The 22,539-nt window shown below is 39.0% G+C and overlaps 1 protein-coding gene across 1 annotated transcript in view; it reads right to left on the bottom strand.

Annotated features, from left to right (window-relative positions):
- Positions 1-22,539, bottom strand: part of LOC135546847 (titin-like) — a 170,130-nt gene that overhangs the window by 106,817 nt on the left and 40,774 nt on the right. The window contains 24 exon segments of the mRNA XM_064975419.1: positions 1,422-1,694; positions 1,823-2,218; positions 2,689-2,742; positions 3,308-4,790; positions 5,541-5,605; positions 15,435-15,479; positions 15,554-15,613; positions 16,001-16,027; positions 16,122-16,199; positions 16,295-16,527; positions 16,946-17,217; positions 17,326-17,400; positions 17,663-17,846; positions 17,956-18,241; positions 18,350-18,472; positions 18,602-18,889; positions 19,009-19,299; positions 19,784-20,062; positions 20,240-20,533; positions 20,639-20,917; positions 21,004-21,285; positions 21,392-21,670; positions 21,799-22,086; positions 22,195-22,473. Coding sequence (XP_064831491.1) covers positions 1,422-1,694; positions 1,823-2,218; positions 2,689-2,742; positions 3,308-4,790; positions 5,541-5,605; positions 15,435-15,479; positions 15,554-15,613; positions 16,001-16,027; positions 16,122-16,199; positions 16,295-16,527; positions 16,946-17,217; positions 17,326-17,400; positions 17,663-17,846; positions 17,956-18,241; positions 18,350-18,472; positions 18,602-18,889; positions 19,009-19,299; positions 19,784-20,062; positions 20,240-20,533; positions 20,639-20,917; positions 21,004-21,285; positions 21,392-21,670; positions 21,799-22,086; positions 22,195-22,473 — 6,213 coding nt within the window.

Raw genomic sequence — 22,539 nt, 5'->3', positions numbered from 1 at the left:
TATGATCTGTCACATGATCTCAGTATATATACACATGTATATAAAAGGCCCCAGAGTCTGCAACACCACTAAGCATGGGGCATCACCAAGCAAGCGGCACCATGAAGACCAAGGAGCTCTCCAAACAGGTCAGGGGCAAAGTTGTGGAGAAGTACAGATCAGGGTCGGGTTAAAACAAAAATGTTAAACTTTGAACATCCCACGGAGTACCATTAAATCCATTATTAAAAAATGGAAAGAATATGGCACCATAACAAACCTGCCAAGAGAGGTTCGCCCACCGGAACTCACGGACCAGGCAAGGAGGGCATTCATCAGAGAGGCAACATTGAGACCAAAGACAACCCCGAAGGAGCTGCAAAGCTCTGCAGTGGAGATTATAGTATCTGTCCATAGAACCACTTTAAGCCGTACACTCCACAGAACTGGGCTTTACGGAAGAGTGTCCAGAAAAAAAGCCATTGCTTAAAGAAAAACATATGTAAACACGTTTGGTGTTCGCCAAAAGGCATGTGGGAGATTCCCCAAACATATGGGAGGTGGCACTGGTCAGATGAAAATGTAGCTTTTTGGCCATCAAGGAAAATGCTATGTCTGGCACAAACTCAACACCACTCATCACCCCGAGAACATCCCCAACACCACACCATCATGCTGTGGGGACGTTTTCATCCTCAGGGACTGGGAAACTGGTCAGAATTGAAGGAATGATGGATGGCACCTTCTAGCAGGACAATAACCCTAAGAATACTGCTAAAGCAACACTCGAGTGGTTTAAGGGGAAACATTTAAATGTCTTGGAATGGCCTAGTCAAGGCCCAGACCTCAATCCAGTTGAGAATCTGTGGTATGACTTTAAAAAAATGCTGTACACCAGCGGATCCCATCCAACTTGAAGTAGCTGGAGCAGTTTTGCCTTGAAGAATGGGCAAAGATCCCAGTGGCAAGATGTGCCAAGCTTATAGAGGCATACCCAAAGAGACTTGCAGCTGTAATTGCTGCAAAAGGTGGCTCTACAAAGTATTGACTTTGTGGGAGGGTGAATAGTTATGCACACTCAAGTATTTTTTTTGTCTTATTTCTTGTTGGTTTCACAATAAAACATATTTTGCATCCTCAAAGTGCATGTTGTGTAAATTAAATGATACAACCTGGAATTAAAATATATTTTTTGGGGGGGTTGTAAGGCAACAAAATAGATAAAATGCCAAGTGGGTGAATACTTTCGCAAACCACTGTATGCTTCCAAAGGGGACAAGAGGATGAAGTCAAGTATGTCAAACTATGTAGCAATTACACAATGTTTTTCCCGTGCTTATGAATAGGCTAGTAATGCATTATTTAGATTGGTTAAATGAATTGCTCCTAAAATGATTAGTGCATTTGTTTAGTTACAAATATCAATATTCTCCTGTACATACCAATGATTTTGACATCTGTTTTAGTCCTGAGGTCATCACACTCGCAAGCGTAAATGCCAGCGTCGTCATCTCCTGTGTCCTGGATTGTAATGGCATGCTGCATTCCAATGACATTGATAGCCACTTTTCCAGGGATGTTTTTAAGAGGGACACCACTCTTCTTCCAGACCACATCTCTCTCTTTGTTCAACTCACAGGTCAGGTACATAGGCTGACTCTTGAGGACTGACATACCATCCTCTTCCAGAGTCTTTACCCACTTCACAGGCAATTCTATGAGGAAAGAAAGTCATATTCCAAAGCATACATCAAATATGACTTATCTTTAAGTAATCAGAGGTTGAAAAGAAGTAAAGAAGTTTGTTACACAGAACAAATATGTCTGGACTTAGAATAAGTACCTTCTACTATTAGTTTGGCGGTTGTTGTCTTTTCCTTGTTGCCCAGCTTGGCAACACAAGTATATTCACCAGTGTCAGAAACTTGCACATCAATGATGAGCAGTTTGCGATCTTTGCCATCCGAGTAGTACTTGTGTTTTGGGCTCTCTCTTATGTTGGCGTCATCTTTCATCCATGTAGTAATTGCAGTAGAAGGCGAAACCTCGCACTCAAACGTAGCAGAAGCACCGACTGATTCAGCCTCCTGTAACACTATGTCTTTGAGTGGTCTCGTAAACTTCAGTGGAACTGCTTTGAGCTGGAATCCAAAAGGATTAGCATCTGGGGGTTTGTCTCCTCCAGCACCGGGCTTCAGTCCTCTACCCCGACCACCACCAGGTGAGGGGGTTTGCTTCGCTGAAATTGGAAAAATGTAAATGCATGATAAGTTCAACAACACTACCTTTGCTAAGACGTTTTGTTTTATTTCATTTTTAAGAACTGTCTTTTTTTAGTACATGAACGTCGACATAACACCTCAGAGAGAAACCTCTCTTGGACATGTCGCCAAGGGCAACAAACAAGTGGCATTACCGTATTTCCCAAAGAAGATGAAGAGTATTAAGCAAGTTAACAACACAATAAAACACTACTATATGCACTATACAGAAGTAATATACGCACTCAAACATTCAAACACATTTAACATTTAAACAAAATACATAGTTTGCATAGTAAATAAGACAAGATAGGTATGATTACAAATACCTATAAGGAAAAACCCATATAAGGATATAGGTTAAAGTCATGATATTTCTGAGCACTTTAAGTTCCTATATCTTTATCACACCCATATTACCAACATGCATGTTTTTGTTTATTCTCACCTTGAATGCCTCTACCTCTACCTCTACCGGCAGCATCCTCTTTTGGTTTCCCATCTGAGTAAAGACAATTGTATGACTTTCTCATTAAGAAATAAAATATATGACTACAACTGGAAAAATGGTTGGACATTACACAGAAAACTGTGAAAGATGGGAAAGATGAATGGATACAAAATGGAGCACCAAGGGCAAGATTATTGGACATGAGAAGATGGCATGGACATAGAGAATTGAAGAAATGCTAGAAATTGACATGGAGAGCTTAAACACGCTGTAATGGATGTGTACAAGACAATGGAGACAAATATTAGTACAGCTAGACAGTGGACAAAAATGACTGACGTTGATACTTGGACTGCACAAAATGAAGACATTAAGATGAGAAGATGAAAACATTAAGATGGACATGGTTGGAAAACAGTGTGGACATGGACATGGTTGGTCTACATAGAATGAGGACAAGACGTGAGACAAAAAGATGGACATGGATGGAGGTAATGAAAGATGGATGTCTAGCTCGACGATAACTGGACAAATAGATTAATGGATGAATGGAGGATGGATCAGGTGAGACATTTCCTGAGCCACCAGTGGTAAGTTTCAGCAGCCATAATCTCACCTCTGCTGGCACCTGGCATTCCAGGGGTCTCACGTGCATCACCTTCCAAAGGTTCCTCTCCCCAGTCTTCTGTGGACCCAGAACTATCTCGAGGGACAAGTTCCCATCCCCAACCTTCATTGTCAGATTCCAGCTCCTTCTCTGGCTCCTCCTCAAAGACTTCCTCCTCCAACTGAGTTGAAATCTTTCGTAACTGTACAGGGGACAGTTCCTTCATTGCTGGCACCTTCTCTTTAACAGTTTTATGTGGTGCTTCCTCTTCTGGTGATATTTTCTTTGGAACCTTTTTTAGGGTAACACCTTCAAATGAATCTTTAGGTGAAACCTGTCTAGGCAGCTTTTTGGTGCGTTCTGCACTGGGCTTCCTCTCCATAATAATTTTTTCAATTTCTTTTGGCTTTGGTTTTTCAACCTTAGGTGAAGGAGTCTTTTTCAGTTCCACCTTTTTCTTAAGTGTCTCTTCATGCTTTAAGGGTTTGTCTTTTTCTTTTTCCTCTGGTTCTTTAGGCACAAGCTCCACCTTTTTTAACTGTGTTGGCTTTTCCTCTTGAGGACTCTTTTCAATTTTCTTTACAGGTACTGGTTTTGGAGGACTTGGCTTTTGATGAAGAGGTTTTTCAGCCTCTTTATTCTTCTCAGGCTCCTTCTCAGGCTTCACAGCTTCAGCTTTTGGTGACTTAGAAAATGGCTTCAATTTAACTTCTTCCTTCTCTTGCTCCTGCGAAGGAATTGTCTTCACCTTTGCCAGTGGTTTGACAAACTCTTCGACGTGTTCATCTTCAGGAGCTTTGGCCACTGGTTTAAATTTGGCTGCCTGTGGCTCTTTCGTATCCTTTGAGATGGTTTCAGATTTCTTCATAGGAGCAGAAACAGATTCTTTAACTGCTTCATCTCTTTGTGGTCTCTCACTTCTATCATAAGCAGCTCTGGGTTCAGTGTCTTTTTTGTCTTTCTCTGGCTCAACAGTTCCCGGTTTAGCAGGTTTTTCAAATGGTTTAAGCTTAACAGTTTCTTGCTCTTTCTCGTCTGATGGCAATTTCGATACCTTCTTCAGAGATAAACTAGGTTGGCCAGGTGATTCTTCTTTCAGCAACTTTGGTGTTTTCTTCAAACCCATTTTCTCCTCTACTTGGACATCTTTCAGAACCTTTTGGGATTTTTTAAGGTGAACCAAAGATTCCTCAGTAGAATCTTTTGATGCAACTTCTTCAGGTTTGTGAAACTCCACCTGTTCAATTGGCTTCTTAACGTATACTGAGGTTCTCTCAGCTATTTCTGTTGTTTCAAACATATACTCCTCTCTCTCGTAACTTTCAACAACTATGGTCCTTGAGGCTTCCTGGGTCGGAACCTCCGGTTCAACTGTCTCTTCTTCTGAGGGTATCTGTGGAACCCTTTTCAGCTTAATGATATCCTGCTCTTCCTCAGTGTCCTTTGAAATTCTGGTCACTTTCTTCAAAGTTGGCATTTCAAGTTTTTCTTCCTTCAGAACAGGAATTCTACCCTTTTTCTTAATAATCGTTGGCACCGCAGTTGTTTTCGCTGAAGTAGTAAGATTTTGTTTAAGACAGAGAGCAACGACCAACAATTATTCATTTGCATCACAAAACAACAAAGGACTCCAATATTAAACATTTTACAGCAATACTGTACACTCCACATTCACTCGGCAACAAAAGATTTAGGACAGTTCACGGGACATATTTTCAAACAGACAAGTTAAACAGACATTTTCCCAAGTAAAGTAAACTGGTATCTATCATGTATTTAAATGAGTAATTCATTGATCAAATGATAAAGCTATCTTTTAATGTTTGATCTGTTAATATGTTTACTATCTATGATTTACATTAATAGGTTAAAAATAATGCTTTGATATATTGTTATTGTGTTCTACCCTTTGATATATTGTTATTGTGGTCTACCCTTTGATATATTGTTATTGTGTTCTACCCTTTGATATATTGTTATTGTGTTCTACCCTTTGATATATTATTATTGTGTTCTACCCTTTGATATATTGTTATTGTGTTCTACCCTTTGATATATTGTTATTGTGTTCTACCCTTTGATATATTATTATTGTGTTCTACCCTTTGATATATTGTTATTGTGTTCTAACCTTTGATATATTGTTATTGTGTTCTACCCTTTGATATATTGTTATTGTGTTCTACCCTTTGATATATTGTTATTGTGTTCTAACCTTTGATATATTGTTATTGTGTTCTACCCTTTGATGTATTGTTGCAATCTTACCTTTGCCAGCTCCCCCGGGTGCTGTTACAGGGCCCTTATCTGTAGGAATGTAGGAATGTAAGATTCCAGTTAAGGTATAAGATGAAAATATATTGTAAGGGATTCGGGAAAGCACCCATACGTTTGTGGCTAATCACTAGGATAGGATGTGATAAACTGTCTTATGAGAGGGGAAAATGTACTTCGACACACAGTATAGCTGTATACAATTAACACTGTACATTACACACTCAACATATACACTATACATACATTGGACGTTACACCCATGTCATAAAGATTATACACATCTCTTACAGCCATATACATCAAAAATGTACTATGTACATATATACACTACAAGAAGCAGGGGTATCAATATTTGGGTTAGAGGAAGAAGTGTGTCATGCAATATGTTGACTTTTGATGATTTGAGCAATGTATTCCTTTTCACATTGGTGAAGACTTTTTGAAATGTAATGGCTCTGTAGCAGGTGTGTAAGTACAGGCAGTTGCATGCGACTTACCCCTATTGCCAATATTTTCTGAGAAAAGAGTACTGCATGTACTTACTAGCCTGTACAGGGTAACTACTGTTAGTTATTACACTAGAAGAGTGTAGAAGTGTCTTTATTCTAAGCAAGCAGTATCAAGCATGCACATTGTGTTAGAAGTCCACACTTCAAGTGAGTAGGTATCATGAGATAAAGACAAACATATAAACCTCTAACACGGTTTAAAAGTATGCTGTAGAGTAGACAGACAAACGAAGCAACATAATTTGATTTCTAAGTGCCAGTGTAAAATGCAAGTATACATGTTGTATACATACAGGTGTGTTCACTCATACTACTTAAGTGCAGCATGTGTGAGGCTCACATGCTCTTAGGAACCTGTCAATAAGAGCAAACAGACATTTGAAGAACACACCATGAATGACAGAAACAAAAAAGACTACCTTCAGGGGGTGAAGCACTAGGTGAAGCAGGTGAAGGCGTTTTCATCAGTGGGGAGGATCTCTTTTCAGCTGGTGACATTTTAAATACAAATATGCCAAAGGTCATAATCAGGACAATCAAGAGTGTTTGAGCTAAAATTTGCTCACCAACTACAAACATTTAATAGAGCAGATAGACATTAAGAAAAAACTACATTGAAACAAACATCAGAAACACTACCTTCAGTAGGAGACACTGTTTCTACAAGAGGAGCAGGTGAAGGCTTTGGTATCTGAGGTGGTGGGGAGGCTTTCTTCTGCACTGGTTTCACTTTAAATACAAGTATTCTAAGGTCACATTCAAAAACTGACAGCTTGAGCTAAGAGTTGTTAAACAAACACAAACATTGACAGAACATAACATGAATGACAAAAACACAACAGACTACCTTCAGGGGGAGAAGCTTTGTCCACATGGGGGGCATCTGAAGGCTTTGGCTTCGGTGCAGAGATTTTCTTGTCTGGTGTCGCTTTAAATACAAGTACCCCAAGGTCACAATCAAGAACTGACCACTTTGGCCAAAGACTCATTAAAGAAACACTGAAAGAGCAGAGTACCATGTGAGGAAAACAACATGCATGACACAAACACACTACCTTCAGGTGATGATAATTTTTCTACATAGGGAGCAGGTGAAGGCTTTGGTGTTGGAGGAGAGATTTTCTTCTCCTCTGGTGGTTCTTTAAATACAAGTACACCAATGTCACATTCAAGAAAAAACAATTGTGGTTTGTTTAAGATTTGTAAACAAACACTGACACAATGAAACAGATTGAAGAAGATTGAGACATGAAACATTAAGGACAACACTTAGGAAAACACAATACAACAAGAAGATGTAAGAGTTTAGTATAGTTTTTGATGAAGACGTAAGAGTCCCTTTAGTACCTTGTGGACGAGTGGTATCATCTGTAATTGAAACAGGGACCACTTCAGGGGCGACCCTTTGGTCTGGACAAGAAAAAGTATTATGCCATATTTAGACAACACAAAGATTTAGTTATGACAATATACAGTCCAACAAGGAAAGACGTAAGAAGAATACATAAAGACAGACAGACAATATATAAGAATGAGGCCCTCAGATTAAATACCTTTGTGAGGTGTTGGAGGCTGAACTCTCTCTTCTTCTTCTTTTTCCTTTTGTTTGATTGTCTTCTGTGATATTTTAGTTTTATACGGGATGTCATCTTCATTAGGTGAAACAGCTTTCTTATATGCATTGGCTTCTTCCTCTGATAAGACAGCTTTCTTAGAAGGAATGGCTTCTACCTCAGATAAGACAGCTTTCTTAGAAGGAATGGCTTCTACCTCAGATAAGACAGCTTTCTTAGAAGGAATGGCTTCTACCTCAGATAAGACAGCTTTCTTAGAAGGAATGGCTTCTACCTCAGATAAGACAGCTTTCTTAGAAGGAATGGCTTCTACCTCAGATAAGACAGCTTTCCTAGAAGGAATGGCTTCTTCCTCAGATAAGACAGCTTTCTTAGAAGGAATGGCTTCTACCTCAGATAAGACAGCTTTCTTAGAAGGAATGGCTTCTACCTCAGATAAGACAGCTTTCCTAGAAGGAATGGCTTCTTCCTCAGATAAGACAGCTTTCTTAGAAGGAATGGCTTCTACCTCAGATAAGACAGCTTTCTTAGAAGGAATGGCTTCTACCTCAGATAAGACAGCTTTCTTAGGAATGGCTTCTACCTCAGATAAGACAGCTTTCTTATAAGGAATGGCTTCTACCTTAGGTGAGACAACTTTCCTTTGAGGAATAACCTTTATACTTAAGATAGCTTCTTTCTTAGTGATAGGAGTAGCTGATTTCTTTGGTGGAACCACTGTCGCTGGGTCAATGTGTCTAACACTATCTCTTTGGGTTGCATCTTCCTCTTTCTTTACAACAATGGCTTGAATTGGTTGATCATCTATTTTCTTTATTGGAACTTCTTGCCTTACTATCTCAGTTTGTTGTATATCTTCCTCTTCTAAAGAAATATCATCCCTTACATTTATCTGAGTCAATTCCTTTTCTCTCTCATATATCATAGCTTTGTCTCCATATGATACCTCTTCTCTGAAACTAACTTCCTCTGCCAGGGAAATTTTCTCAATGAAACCTGTTCTCTGTGAAACTTGCCCTGCTTCAGTCACAGGATCCCTCTTCACTGAAACGTCTTGCCTTACTTCAGTTACTGAAGCCTTCTTCACTGCAACTACTTGCCGTGCTTCGGTCACTGAATCTCTCTTCACTGAAACTTCTGGCCTCTTTTCAGCCACTGAATCCACCTTCACTGAAACTTTTTGTGGCACTTCAGTCACAGAATCCCTCTGCACTGGAACTTGTTGCCATGTTTCAGTCACAGAATCCCTTTTAACTGAAACTTCTTGTCTAATTTCAGTTACTGAAGTCTTCTTCACTGAAAGTTCTTGCCACACTTCAGAAGCTGAATAAAGGTTTGGTGAAACTTCTTTCAGCTGTTCAGTTACTGAATCCCTCTTCACTGAAACATCTTTCCTTGCTTCAGTCTCTGTTGTTACAGTTAGGTCAGTTGTTGAAGGAACTGTGATGGCTTTGAAGACAACACAAATTCAAGATTTGCACAAGAAGAGAACATGAATTCAAGATTTGCACCATACAACGGTGACTAAGAAGATGACAGTAAAACACAGAGACACTTTTACATAAAAGGTTGCCTGGAAGATGTGAATGTGTTTGAATAACATTCGGAAAGTATTCAGACCCCTTGACCTTTTCCACATTTTGTTACGTTACAGCCTTATTCTAAAATGGATTGAATATTTTTTCTCTCAAATCAATCTACACACAATACCCCGTAATGTCAAAGTGAAAACAGGTTTTTTGAATTGTGCTATGACACTGGAAATTGAGCTCAGGTGCATCCTGTTTCCATTGATCATCCTTGAGATGTTTCTACAACTTGAGCGGAGTCCACCTGTGGTAAATTCAATTGATTGGAAATTATTTGGAAAGGCACACACCTGTCTATAAAAGGTCCCACAGTTGACAGTGCATGTCAGAGCAAAAACCAAGCAATGAGGTCGAAGGAATTGTCCATAGAACTCCGAGATAGGATAGTGTCGAGGCACAGATCTGGGGAAGGGTACCAAAAAATGTCTGCAGCATTGAAGCTCCCCAAGAAAACAGTGGCCTTCATCATTCTTAAATGGAAGAAGTTTGGAACCACCAAGACCCTTCCTAGAGCTGGCCGCCCGGCTAAACTGAGCAATCGGAGGGGAAGGGCCTTGGTCAGGGTGGTGACCAAGAACCCGATGGTCACTTTAACAGAGCTCTAGAGTTCCTATGTGGAGTTGGGAGAACCTTCCAGAAGGACAACCATCTCTGCAGCACTCCACCAATCAGGCTTTTATGATAGTGGCCAGATGGAAGCCACTCCTCAGTAAAAGGCACATGACAGCTCGCTATGAGTTTGCCAAAAGGCACCTAAAGGACTCTCAGACCATGAGAAACAAGGTGCTCTGGTCTGATGAAAACAAGGTTGAACTCTTTGGCCTGAATGCCAAGCGTCACATTTGGAGGAAACCCGGCACCATCTTTACGGTGAAGCATGGTGGTGGCAGCATCATGTCTGGAGGAAACCCGGCACCATCTCTACGGTGAAGCATGGTGGTGGCAGCATCATGTCTGGAGGAAACCCGGCACCATCCCTACGGTAAAGCATGGTGGTGGCGGCATCATGCTGTGGGAATGAACGGCGCAAAGTACAGTGAGATCATTCATTCATGACCTCAGACTGGGGTGAAAGTTTGTCTTCCAACAGGACAATGACCCTAAGCACACAACCAAGACAATGCAGGAGTGGCCATTCAATGTCCTTGAGTGGCCCAGTCAGAACCCGGACTTGAACCCAATCTAACATCTCTGGAGAGACCTGAAAATATCTGTGCAGCGATGCTCCCCATCCAACCTGACAGAGCTTGAGAAGATCTGCAGAGAAGAATGGGAGAAACTCCCCAAATACAGGTGTGCCAAGCCAGTAGCATCATACCCAAGAAGACTCAAGGCTGTAATCGCTGCCAAAGGTACTTCAACAAAGTACTGAGTAAAGGGTCTGAATATTTATGTGAATGTGAATTATTAATTTTATTTTTTTTAATTTGCAAAGATGTCTTAACCTGATTTTGCTTTGTCATTATGGGGTATTGTGTGTAGATTGATGAATAAAAATAACACTTTATCAATTTTAGAATAAGCCTGTAGAGTAGCAAAATTTGGAAAAGGTCAAGAGGTCTGAATACTTTCTGAATGCAATGTATATCAAAATGTGACTTTCAAATGATCTGTAATGACTGCATTTTAGAATGTAGAATTGTAGAAAACATGTAATGCAGTACAATACCTTTTACTTCAGGGGTTTCTTTGGGCTTAGGTGTGACTTCTAATTTTGCAGCTGGAGTAACTTTCTCTGGTTTCTGGGGGACTTCTATTCAAACAAGTTAATAATAAAAGCAATCACTACAAGGAGCTCAAAGTTACTGAGAATCATGTATGTACCAACGTGTGCTTTAGGAGAAGTCATGGTTTCTAGCATACCTTTTGTGACAGCAACTTCATCCTCCCTTTTAGGTTTAGTTACTGGTGTTCTCACAGGCGGCTCATCCTTCTGTTTCACTTTTTTAAGACATATATGACATTACCAAACAAATCGCAATACAGTACAAGTGTGACAGCACAAACACAATATAAACAGAATCTTAAGGAATGCATTCTGTTCAAAAGACTACCAAGAGTTTTGAAGATGAAAGAAGAGTTCAAAATGGAAAGGAAACCATTTTTTAACAACATCAGCATTTTCAATATCCAAAGACGTAGAAATATATACCTTTCTCTGTGTGGATTTCCTTTGGTGCAACTGGCTCTGCCATGCTTGTTGCTTGCTGTGGCTTTTTAACTGCCTCTTCCTTTGGTGCTGCAACTGGCTCTGATTTGCTCATTGCTGTTTTTTTAGCTGCCTCTGTTGGTGTTGGTGCAGTTGGTGCTGCAACTGGCCTAGGCTTGCTAGTTTCCAGCTTTTTATCGGCATCTGTTGGTGTTGGTGCAGTTGGTGCTGCAACTGGCCTAGGCTTGCTAGTTTCCAGCTTTTTATCGGCATCTGTCTTTGGCCTCTCCGTTGTTTTAACATCCGTGATAACTTAAAAGGACATTCGTAAGTTGTTTTTTGCTACTTAAATCATTGATGGATGAAGAAGAGAAACCAGTATGTGCTAATCACACTCTAACGAGTGCTTTGCACATTTACAAAGAGCATGCTAAATCAAGAAATAACCACAAAAAGACAACAATTTACAGAAAACATTACAAGTTCTGACAAACAAACCTTCAACATACTGGCAAACAACACATGATTTAAATCAAGAAACCATCAGATTTGTGGATTGCATAAGAAGAGTACATATACCCTCAAGGATATATGACTTTCAAGTACCTTTTGTTGGAGTAGTGTCTGTCTTTTTGGGAACATCTTTAGGTTTAGGTGGTGGAATCGCAGATTCTTCTTTCTTTGTGATCTCTGGTACTTTTTTGGGAACAACCTTAGCTGCAGGTGGTTGAGGTGTGGGTTCTTCTTTCTTGATGATTATTTCTGGCACTTTTTAAGAACATTATGATTAAATGGATGATTCACCCAAATCACAAATTGCCAGCACATATTCTATGGACCTATTGAGTCAGCAATCCAATATTTGAGTTTGTTTAAGCTGTGGCTAAGGAAACCAAACAAATCTTGGATTGCTGACTATGCAGATTCGAATTTTGCTTGCTAATTATCCATACGATAATTTAATTTGGGAAAATTGTAATTTGGGAAAATTTGGAACAATAAAAAAACACTGCTAAAGAGGTTAACATAAATACGAACGAAGAGATAGCTTGTTCACAACACTTAGAAGACATGTACATACAACACAGCTTAAGATGTAAAGTATATTGCAACGAGTTAACATTTTTGCTAAACTGGAAGCTTTACCTTTTTTTGAAATTTCCTCTTGTGGAGGTGACTCTGGCTTTCTAATGGGCTCAGCTTTGGGGTATTCCTCAGGAACTTTAAAGAACATTTGTTTTGTTTTAATGCTCAATAATTAATTCAGAGTGAAGCAAACAAAACAAACAGATGCATACATATCTCATTACAAACATCAATAAACACAGGTAGACATAAAGACATTGTGCTTGACTTGGACAAAAATAATGCATACATGTCATAAAAGGACAAGAGTAGGAAAGAACAATAAAGACAATATATAACAGTACCTTTGGGGTGAGGAGCTTCTGGTGTCTTTGTGGGAATGGGTTTTGGCTTTGGTTGAGCTTCAACCCTAGCTGCAGGTGCCATTTTTGTCTCAGGGGCCACTTTGGGCTCAGTAGCCATATGAGGTATGGGTGTAGGCACATCTTTCAGGTAATACAGAAACACTACCATTAGCAAATGTAAAGAATATATTTATAAAAGATGTAAGACTAAGAGAAAGCAAGAATACACACATGACAGTAAACAGTTCAATAAGAAATGATCCAATGCTCTCAAGTGAATTACTTCACAGGCATTGATGAGACTAACAGTGAGTATGTTTCACCACTGTCAAACCACAAACAATGACAAGCCACAGACACATTCAAAAATATGGAATAAAATCACCTAGAAAAGACACATTGAACACGCACAGAAAATAAGACGAATCAAAAACAGTTTATATAAAGCATTGGCTGACATAAAAAAGGTGTAATACCTTTGCTGGGTTCTGGTCGTGAAATGGGCCGCTTTGGTTCAACATATTCTTCTAAGATAAATGAAAAAGGTACTAGACTTATCTGATAAAAGTAAACACATTTAAAATGCTAAGAATCAAATCAGCGTGCTATTCGCATTAAGAGATCAACAGACAAAGACACAAAGGACAGACAGAGAAAAGAGTGAGGGACAGACAAAGTAACACAAACACACAACATTACTGTACCTGTAGGAGTGGGACAGGGCTTTTCATGTTCAACCAGTGGAGTGATCTTTTCTTCATGAGGCCTCCTTGCTTCAGGTACTTAAAAACATTGTGACTCTGTTGAAATGTCTCTCTCTGCACATACAGTACGCTGTACATTGTAGATCTTACATCCTACATAACTGATGACATCAAACATATTTGACATAAACCAAACATTTTTTACACAAATGAACAATCATTAAGAATGGTTGACAAACAACATAGAATTAAAGAGAAAGGAAAGAATGACCTTAGAAGCACAGGGTCATGTGAATACCTTTGGTCGGAGCTGGGGCTGATGGCCTTTCCTCAGGTTTCTTGTAAGCTTCAGGAACTTCAAAGATAATTCCTTCATTAGAATACTAACGACTGCACAAATACAACTGCCATATGCGCCAGTAGACACAAAGGGGATAAGTTAGTAAGTAGGCTAATACTATTGCAAAAACTCTACTGCTTTACATGCCAATAGACAAAAACACAGTAACTTAGTAAGTAGGCTAATACTACTGCAAAGCTTTGTCTGCAGTAATTTCGTGTTGATTTAATACTGTGTTAATGATGCACTTTACATTTAAATTGATATTTATACAAATAGATATTGCCGCACATTGGCAGACTCACAGACGACAGCAGGTATGTACAGTAGTTGGACAGACAAAAGAGTTTGGTTGGACGAACACATATAGGAGTGTTTTTCCTTGACAACATGTAGACCCAATGGCCATTTTTCAAGAGAAGTTACAAAGTAACATTGATTTTGGCATGTTTACAAGTTTAATTCACAGCCATAAGCGTACAGTCATAAGCTGTCTTATGTGTCAATACCTTTAGGCACTCCTTCTCTTGTTCCCACTTGAGTTTTGGAAACACTTTCATCAACGGGTATCCTTTCTCCTGATGAAAAACAAGGAACAAACTTAGCTAAGGGCATTTAAAGAAGTTAAAATGAACAAATGTAGGACTGACATAACATATCCTAAAAAAACTCATCATCAAATAGGATAGAAGAAACAACAATGTCATACAACATTTAAATAGATGTAATGGTAATATTAGGGATTAATCAATGATCCTGTATTTACAGTACAACAACTGAAGAAACACAAAAAGAGGGATAAAATGAAAGTGTTAGTACAAGACAACTAGGGAACATTGACATGACATACATAAAGTACACGCACACGCACGCACACACGCACACACACACACACACACACACACACACACACACACACACACACACACACACACACACACACACACACACACACACACACACACACACACACACACACACACACACACACACACACACACACACACACACAACCTTTGAACCTATTACAGTTGACAAACAGAAAGATTTCTTGCCATATATGCAGATATTTAGTAATTATTGTTATTTTATCGACTGATACATGTTATCTCCAGAATACTATTATTATACCTGTGTATGAAGACAACTGAAGTTCTATCTTTTCTTCTTGCATTTCCCAACTTTCTTGCATTTCTCGCTCAAATTCTAGTTAGTATATCAAATGATAATAATCAATTGCAATAATACATTGTTGGAATGAGAGAATAAACACATCATCTTACTAGTGACACTAAAAACAATTAAACTACAATGAATAAACAAAAACAATGAAATAAAGAATGAATGATAAGGAAGTGATGATGGATTGTTAGATTTTTTTGTGATGAGTTTAAGTGCCCAAACAACAGGCCCAACTAAAGGATGATAAGTATTTAATATTAGGGATGAGGTATTGATGAGGGATGAGGTCTTGATGAGGGATGAGGTATTTATTAGGGATGACGGATTTAAGTAAGTATTAGAAGTCGCATGTGGGATTGAGATAAATCACAAGGTATTGTACCTCTCATTTCTGTCCTCTCTTCATAATAGTATTCAGCTGATTCTTCTTTGGGTTAAAAACGGAAGAAATTCTTAATTGTACCATAAAAGATTCCAGTTTAGTTTATATAAATGTTCAACATAACAATTAACATGTGCCAATCTTACCTTTGTATGCTTGTATTGATGAATCTGGGACATCTAAGGGTGTTGTAATAAATAAGTATACATATAATCTGACAATATACACATGGTTAATGTTTACAGAATATTAGATTGGGGTGGTTATTTGCTATGGCAGTAAAACCTCACATATCAAACAAAGCCTGTCCAATAATATACCTTACATTTCATGTTGATATTCATGTCATAAAGACCCTTAGTATAAAGGGTTTTAGAAAATTACTAAATATTTGGTCACAGTGATTATTTTCAGTTATTTTCTATTGCAATGACCAACCTATAAACTCTGGTTCAAACAAGGTTGACGTGCAGTTTTACTGTACTTTAAAAGGTCTTTGGGAATTTTTGAAATTTGGTCCTACATTTGTTAATTTGTCATTTGGTTAATTTGAAAATAATACTCACCAAAAGGAACCCTTCCTAATTCAATTTCTGTGAAAGGAGGAAGTAAAGCTATTATAACACCAGAATTATAATTGATGTATATAAATGCCTATAGGCATATCTAGCTAGTAAATGTACAGACCTTTGCCTGAAAGGTAAAGTTCAGCTGTGCTTTTAGCTTCACCGTTGGGTTCCAACCGCGCAATCACCGAGTAAACGCCTACAGGATTAGTAATGAAGATGGCTGAGTTTCTCATGATTATATTTGTATTTGTACGACTATAAAGTACATTTGCTTGACTCAAATCTACACACCTTCATCATCAGAGGTTATATTGCGGATGGTCATAAAGTGTCGTCGGCCTTCACTTCTGAAGTTATACTTTGGGCTCTCTTTAAGTCCCCACGTGTCTTTGTACCATGTAACGATAGCATTGTCGAAGGACAACTCGCATTCGAAGGTAGCAGATTGGTTCTCATTCACTTCAATGCTCCGGATGCGTTTGGTGAAGTGAATTATGCCAGCTAAAAGCAGATCATGGGAATCACTCTTAGCGTTGGCAGTTTGGTTTTGTTTAAAACTATGAGTAACATTTTTTATCTTAAGTGTTACATCCTTTCTTAAAATTATTTATTACAAATATAATTGTGATTCTTAAGTGGGATCTTAAATATCGAAGTGAATCTATGTTAAATGCAGTAAAACATAAAGAAGTCAAACATAAAAAACAAGAACAATCTAACAAACAAAGACATGTACAATACGAGCAGCAAAGAGGTTAGTAAGTGATATCCTGGAGGCAAACTAAATGATATCCTAAATCCAAACTATTTGTTCAAACTATGGTCCCTTACCTTGTTGATCTCCATCTGTAAATTAGTATGGGAATAAGAAATAGATCAATTCTTAGTATAAACAATACTGTACATCTCTTTCATGAGGACTCAAAAAACATAAATGAGTACCTACCCCCAACGGTCAATTTGGCGCTGGAGATATGTGGGCCACATACAACACGGTAGTTGCCCTGGTCTTTGGTTTGACACTGCTTGATCTTCAAGATGTGACGGTCACCAACAATGCTGATTTCATATTTGTCATTGTTGTCAAGCTTCTGAGTTCCCTTGTACCAGGACAGGGTGATCTCAGGGTAGTTGATCTTGATGTCACACTCAAAGGTTGCTGTGCTTAATGGAGTGGTATCTTGGTCTTCGATGTCACTCATCAGAGTGACAGGCTGTAGATAAAAAGTATTTTTATCAGTGGATATTCTGTCTAACCTAACACATTTTAGTGGACGTATTCAGATAGTTCCAACACTTAATATTTTAGGAACATTTAGTACCTCGGCCTGCATTCTTGATTGCAACTCAGCCATAAACCTGGCCGTATCCTTAGATTCTCCTCCATGCTCAGTTTCCTGGATCAGAAAAATTGATAGTTATAATAATATATCATACTCACAATAAAGAGTTATTTACAGCAGGGCTCAACATTATGATAAATCCATAAAAGCAGAGTAGTTTTTGCTGCCCCAAGAACAGCTTATGAAAAAGCTGTGGTGGGCAGCAAGTTATCCTGGATGACTTACTTCCCTGTAGGGTGAAACCTTTCCTGGGCCAGTGCCAATGCCGAGCCATGCTTAGTCCTAGATAGGCCATTTCAATCATTTATTTTCTTACCGGTGTTCCACTTTCCGCTTCTTTCTCCCTCTTCAGCTGCTCAATGGCCTGAAGAAGACAACGGTAGTCAGTGATTCCGTATTCTCTAACAACTTTTTCATAGTCTTTGGGGTCCACACCCCTAAGAATCTCCACGAGGTCAATCTCTCCCTCCTTCTTTGGACTTTTCTGTTTGGATGGTGTCCTATGTGGGAAGAGAGGGATATATATAGTAGTACAAATAATTTCAAGTGTCTTTCATTAGATGTTAAAGTTTTTGGTGGCATTACATATTTCTTTACAACTACACATACTTCTTCAGTTTTGCTCTGAAGTCTCCATCTCCTCCCCCAGTGTCTTTCCTTTCGTCAACATTCAGGTCGGTGCTGCATTCTATTTCTCCTGCTTTGTTAGTTGCAACACATCTGTACTGTCCGGAGTCAGATTTGGTTATTTCTCTGATCTCCAACTTGGCATCTGGGCCTTTCTGCTCAATAGTGATGCGACCACCATGAGTGATCTGTCTCCACTTGCCCTTCATCCATTTCACGTTAGGAATAGGATCACCTCCAACTTTGGCAATGAAAGTTGCAGTGCCCTCTGTGAGTCAGAAACAACATAAAGTTGGCATCATGCACACGCACAGTAAAGCATTTTCTAAGGATGTTGAGGTAAATGTGTAATTGAGAATAAGTTAATCATACTTACTCTCTGTTACATTGACACTCTGGGGCTCATCTACAAAGAACAAGTTGTCAAATCTCTTTGTTGGAGTCTTTGCTGGAGCTGGAGCTGGGGCTGCAGCAGTGGCCTCAGGTTTGACTTCTTTTTCTGAAATCAAACAGAATTTCAGTCAAGCAGCTGCCCAGAGGGAATATCACAATGACATGTCAAATTGCAGCAACAGTATACAACATAGGAATGTCAAGTAAATACTTTTGCACAATATGACCTTGTTACCTCTAATTGTCACTCTGGACCTTGCAAATTCACTTCCAACATCGTTGGTAGCCTTGCAGAGATAGTCCCCTGCATCTGTTTTCGATGTGCGGAGGACCTCCAAAGAGGCAGTGCCATCAGAAAAAACAACTCTACAGTTTGTGGAGGATTTTATCTCCTTCCTTTCCTTCAACCAATTAATCTTCAGAGGAGGGGCTCCATGGACATGGCAGCTAAGCTTCAGGTTCTCACCCTCGTTTACAGTCACAGGTTTGAGAGGGATGTCGAATACTGGGCCCTTCTTGTGTTCTGGTGATGTTTAGTGAACAACAAAGATTTTTTTCATGGAAGCATGCACAAAAATGTTGACTAGTGATGCAACATACTGCATACAAATATAATATGACAATACACACAAAGATACGTACCTGAAATGTTAAGTGACACTTGGTAGGAGGCACTACCAGCTTCATTGGTGGCTGTGCAGGTATAAGCACCACTGTCTGAGAGTTGGGAGCTCTTGATATACAGCATGGCCATGTTGCTCTTGAATTCCATTTTGTACTTATCAGAGGCGTGAATTTCACTGTGATTCTTGGACCAAACGATGTCAATGGGTTGAGATCCAGATAAACGACCCTCAATCTTCACCAAATGACCCTCTGTATCTTCCATTGTCTCTGCAGGCTTCTTGGTGAAGTTGGGGGAGATTTTGCGCTCTAGTGACAAAATAAATTATACATCAATAGGTTGAATTATAAAAATGATGTCCTTGAATCAAAATATAAGGTGCACTATAGCAAGATGTAGATAACGAATATTATTTGTAAGCATTCACGCATATTTTTTTTCTGGAACCGTACTGAAATAACAGGAAATACAAAAATATTGCAAGGTAATGGTAACCATATATACAACAAATTACAAAAATGAGTAATGGTAACCATATATACAACAAATTACAAAAATGAGTAATGGTAACCATATATACAACAAATTACAAAAATGAGTAATGGTAACCATATATACAACAAATTACAAAAATGAGTAATGGTAACCATATATACAACAAATTACAAAAATGAGTAATGATAACCATACAGCCTCCTAGTGTTTACTGTACCTTGCACAACTAGTAATCAAATACTGTACCTGAAACATGTATAAGAAATACATGTAAGAAGATTTTTAAAAGATTTGTACCTATTTTTACTTGACAATGACAGATATCAGTTCCGGCTCCATTGGTAACTTCGCAAGAGTATTTCCCAGCTGCCTCAAAACTGTCACTGTTAAGGACGTCCAACATAGAGTGGGTGTCTGTGGTTGTCACAGTATACTGATAAGAGGCATAGAGTTGTTTCCCATCCTTCAGCCAGGTGACAAATATGCTGGGCGTTCCAGAGTATGTGCATTCGAGTTTCAAATGTTTGCCCTTGACAACTGAAATGTCTGCCAGCTTCTTGATGAAGTGTACTGGTTCTGAGAGGAACAATAGTGCAGTTATGTTACATCACTGTTATTAGGATGGTTTGTGCATGAAAAAATACTATTTCAACACAAACACAGTGGTAGTATTTGCTGTAGCTTATCGAAGCCATACTTTTAACGATAAAAGACTTTGGCAAGAACAGGAAATCTGTAAAAAAATCAACCAACCTTGAATTTGAAGCTCGAGTTTAGCTTTACAAGATGCAGTTCCAACACTATTTGTAGCTATACAAGTGTATTCCCCAGAGTGTTTCATTTCACCTCGTGCAATTTTTAGGGCAGCAGTGTTATCATCATAAGACATTAAGTATTCTCCATCATTTTTTAAAGATCCATTGTCTTTTAGCCAGGAGACTTCTAAAGGAGAGGATCCTACAACACGACACTCAAATATGACTGGCTGTCCTACAGCCTGTTCAAGACTAGTAAGTTTCTTGGGGAAGGAAGGTGGTGTTTTGACATCTAGAATGGAGCAATTAAACAGAAGGCATGTTTACATTTGTTACCATGCATAACATTTGTGAAGGTAAAAATGAAGCAAGCAAAGAAAACTAAGACGAGCATCACCTTTCACTGATAAGCGGCAGCTGTTTGAGGCAGATCCAATTCTGTTCTCAGCTTTGCATGTGTATTCACCAGTATCAACCTTTGACGGTTTGCTTAGTATCAAAGTCGCAATGCCATTTGAAAATGCCATTTGGCAAGTATTGGTAGCACAAAGCTTTCCGTCAGCTTTGAACCAGGACACACTAATATCAGGGGTTCCTCCAATGCGGCATTTCAAGCAAACTGGATCACCAGAAGTGACTTCCATTGGTTCCAGTTCCTCAACAAAGAATGGTCGTTCTAAAGTGACAGATAAAAATGGTTAAATAAAAAAAGTATCAAATGGATATGATTGAATGCATATGAATGAATTGAGATGCTTTTACCTAATAAGGTCACTTGAGCATGGCAGATATCAGTTCCAACTCCATTGGTAACTTCGCAAGAGTATTTCCCACTTGCAGTCATGCTATCGCTATTGAGTACTTCCAAGACGCAGGAAGTCTCTGTGGTCAACACGTTATACTGATAAGAGGCATAGAGCTGTTTCCCATCTTTCAACCAAGTAACAAATATTTTGGGAGTTCCATTGTATGTGCATTCAAGTTTCAAAGGTTTCCCCTTTTCAGAAGACATGTCCTTCAGCTTCTTCACAAACTGTACTGGTTCTGGGAGGAGCAATAGTCAAATCAGTAACATCGCTGTAGTTTCGGTATGTTAGAATATGCATGAAGAAAAATTGTAATTTCAGAATTCATTACCATGTTAACTAACCTTTCATGAACAGATTAACTGGGCAACTTTCCTTCCCAGCATCATTAATAATCTGGCATGTATACTCTCCAGCATCTGATTTGGCCACTTTGTATAGCTCCAAAGTAGCTGCATTGCCCTGGAGAGCAATTTCACAGCCCTTTCCAGACACAATTTCCCTGGTGCCCCTGAACCATTTAAGTTTCAGTGGGGCACTTCCATGGACTGTTGCTGAAAATGTTACATTTGCACCAGGCAGAGCTTCCTTTGCCTGAGGTTTTTCCACAAAGGATGGAGGTTCTTAATAAGAAAAAAGAAATGTTGCATAGCGTAAGTATTCTCTTTCGGAAACACATCACTTCTCATGTTGGATTTATTTTTCTCCATAGGATAAAAATCCATGCTGACAAGTCTACATATCTACTGACCTTGTACAATCATAGAAGCACTTGTTTCACTGGCTCCTGCTGTGTTAACGGCTTTGCATGTGTATTTTCCAGAGTCTGACAACTTAAGAGTTGGCAGTTTAACTTTGCAGGTGTTGTCACTGCAAATAATCTCGTGATTTGGTCCACTCTTGATCTCCTGATCAATGTGGTGCCAAGAGATAGTGAAAGGTGGAGAACCTGCAACTTTGCATTCCATTTCACCAGGTTTACCAACAATAGTATGGGTGTCTCTCAGTTTCCTGATGAATGTGGGTGGAATCTTTTTATCTGTTTAAAAAATAATAAGTAATGACGGATTGTAAATGTAATAAAATGGCAATGGATTATAAATATCAAATTGAATTAATCGGAAGGTATGATACTAGTGGTACCAACCTAGGACAGTGAGGGTTGTCTTGCAGGAAACACTGCCAACCTCATTTTTGACCTCACATTTGTATTCTCCTGTATCAACGCTCTCTGTCGACAGGACTTTCAGGCTGGAGATATTCTTTGAGAAGGTTATCTTATGCTTGGTGCCAGAGGAGAGCTCGACACCGTCCTTGAACCACTTAGATTTCAATTCTGGTGTTCCGGCTACGGTGACTTCAAGAGTTGCTGAATCACCTGCCTTGACATTGAATGACTCTGGGCTATCCACAATGGTAGCCGGTTCTGAAAATTAAGTAGGACCACACTTCATATTTAGAAAGCAGAAACTTACCAAATGTATGTCAATGT

Source organism: Oncorhynchus masou, chromosome 10 (genome assembly GCF_036934945.1).
Source record: "Oncorhynchus masou masou isolate Uvic2021 chromosome 10, UVic_Omas_1.1, whole genome shotgun sequence".
Taxonomy (NCBI): Eukaryota; Metazoa; Chordata; class Actinopteri; order Salmoniformes; family Salmonidae; genus Oncorhynchus; species Oncorhynchus masou.
The sequence above is the reverse complement of the archived record's forward strand: the minus strand, read 5'-3'. Positions and strand labels throughout refer to the sequence as shown.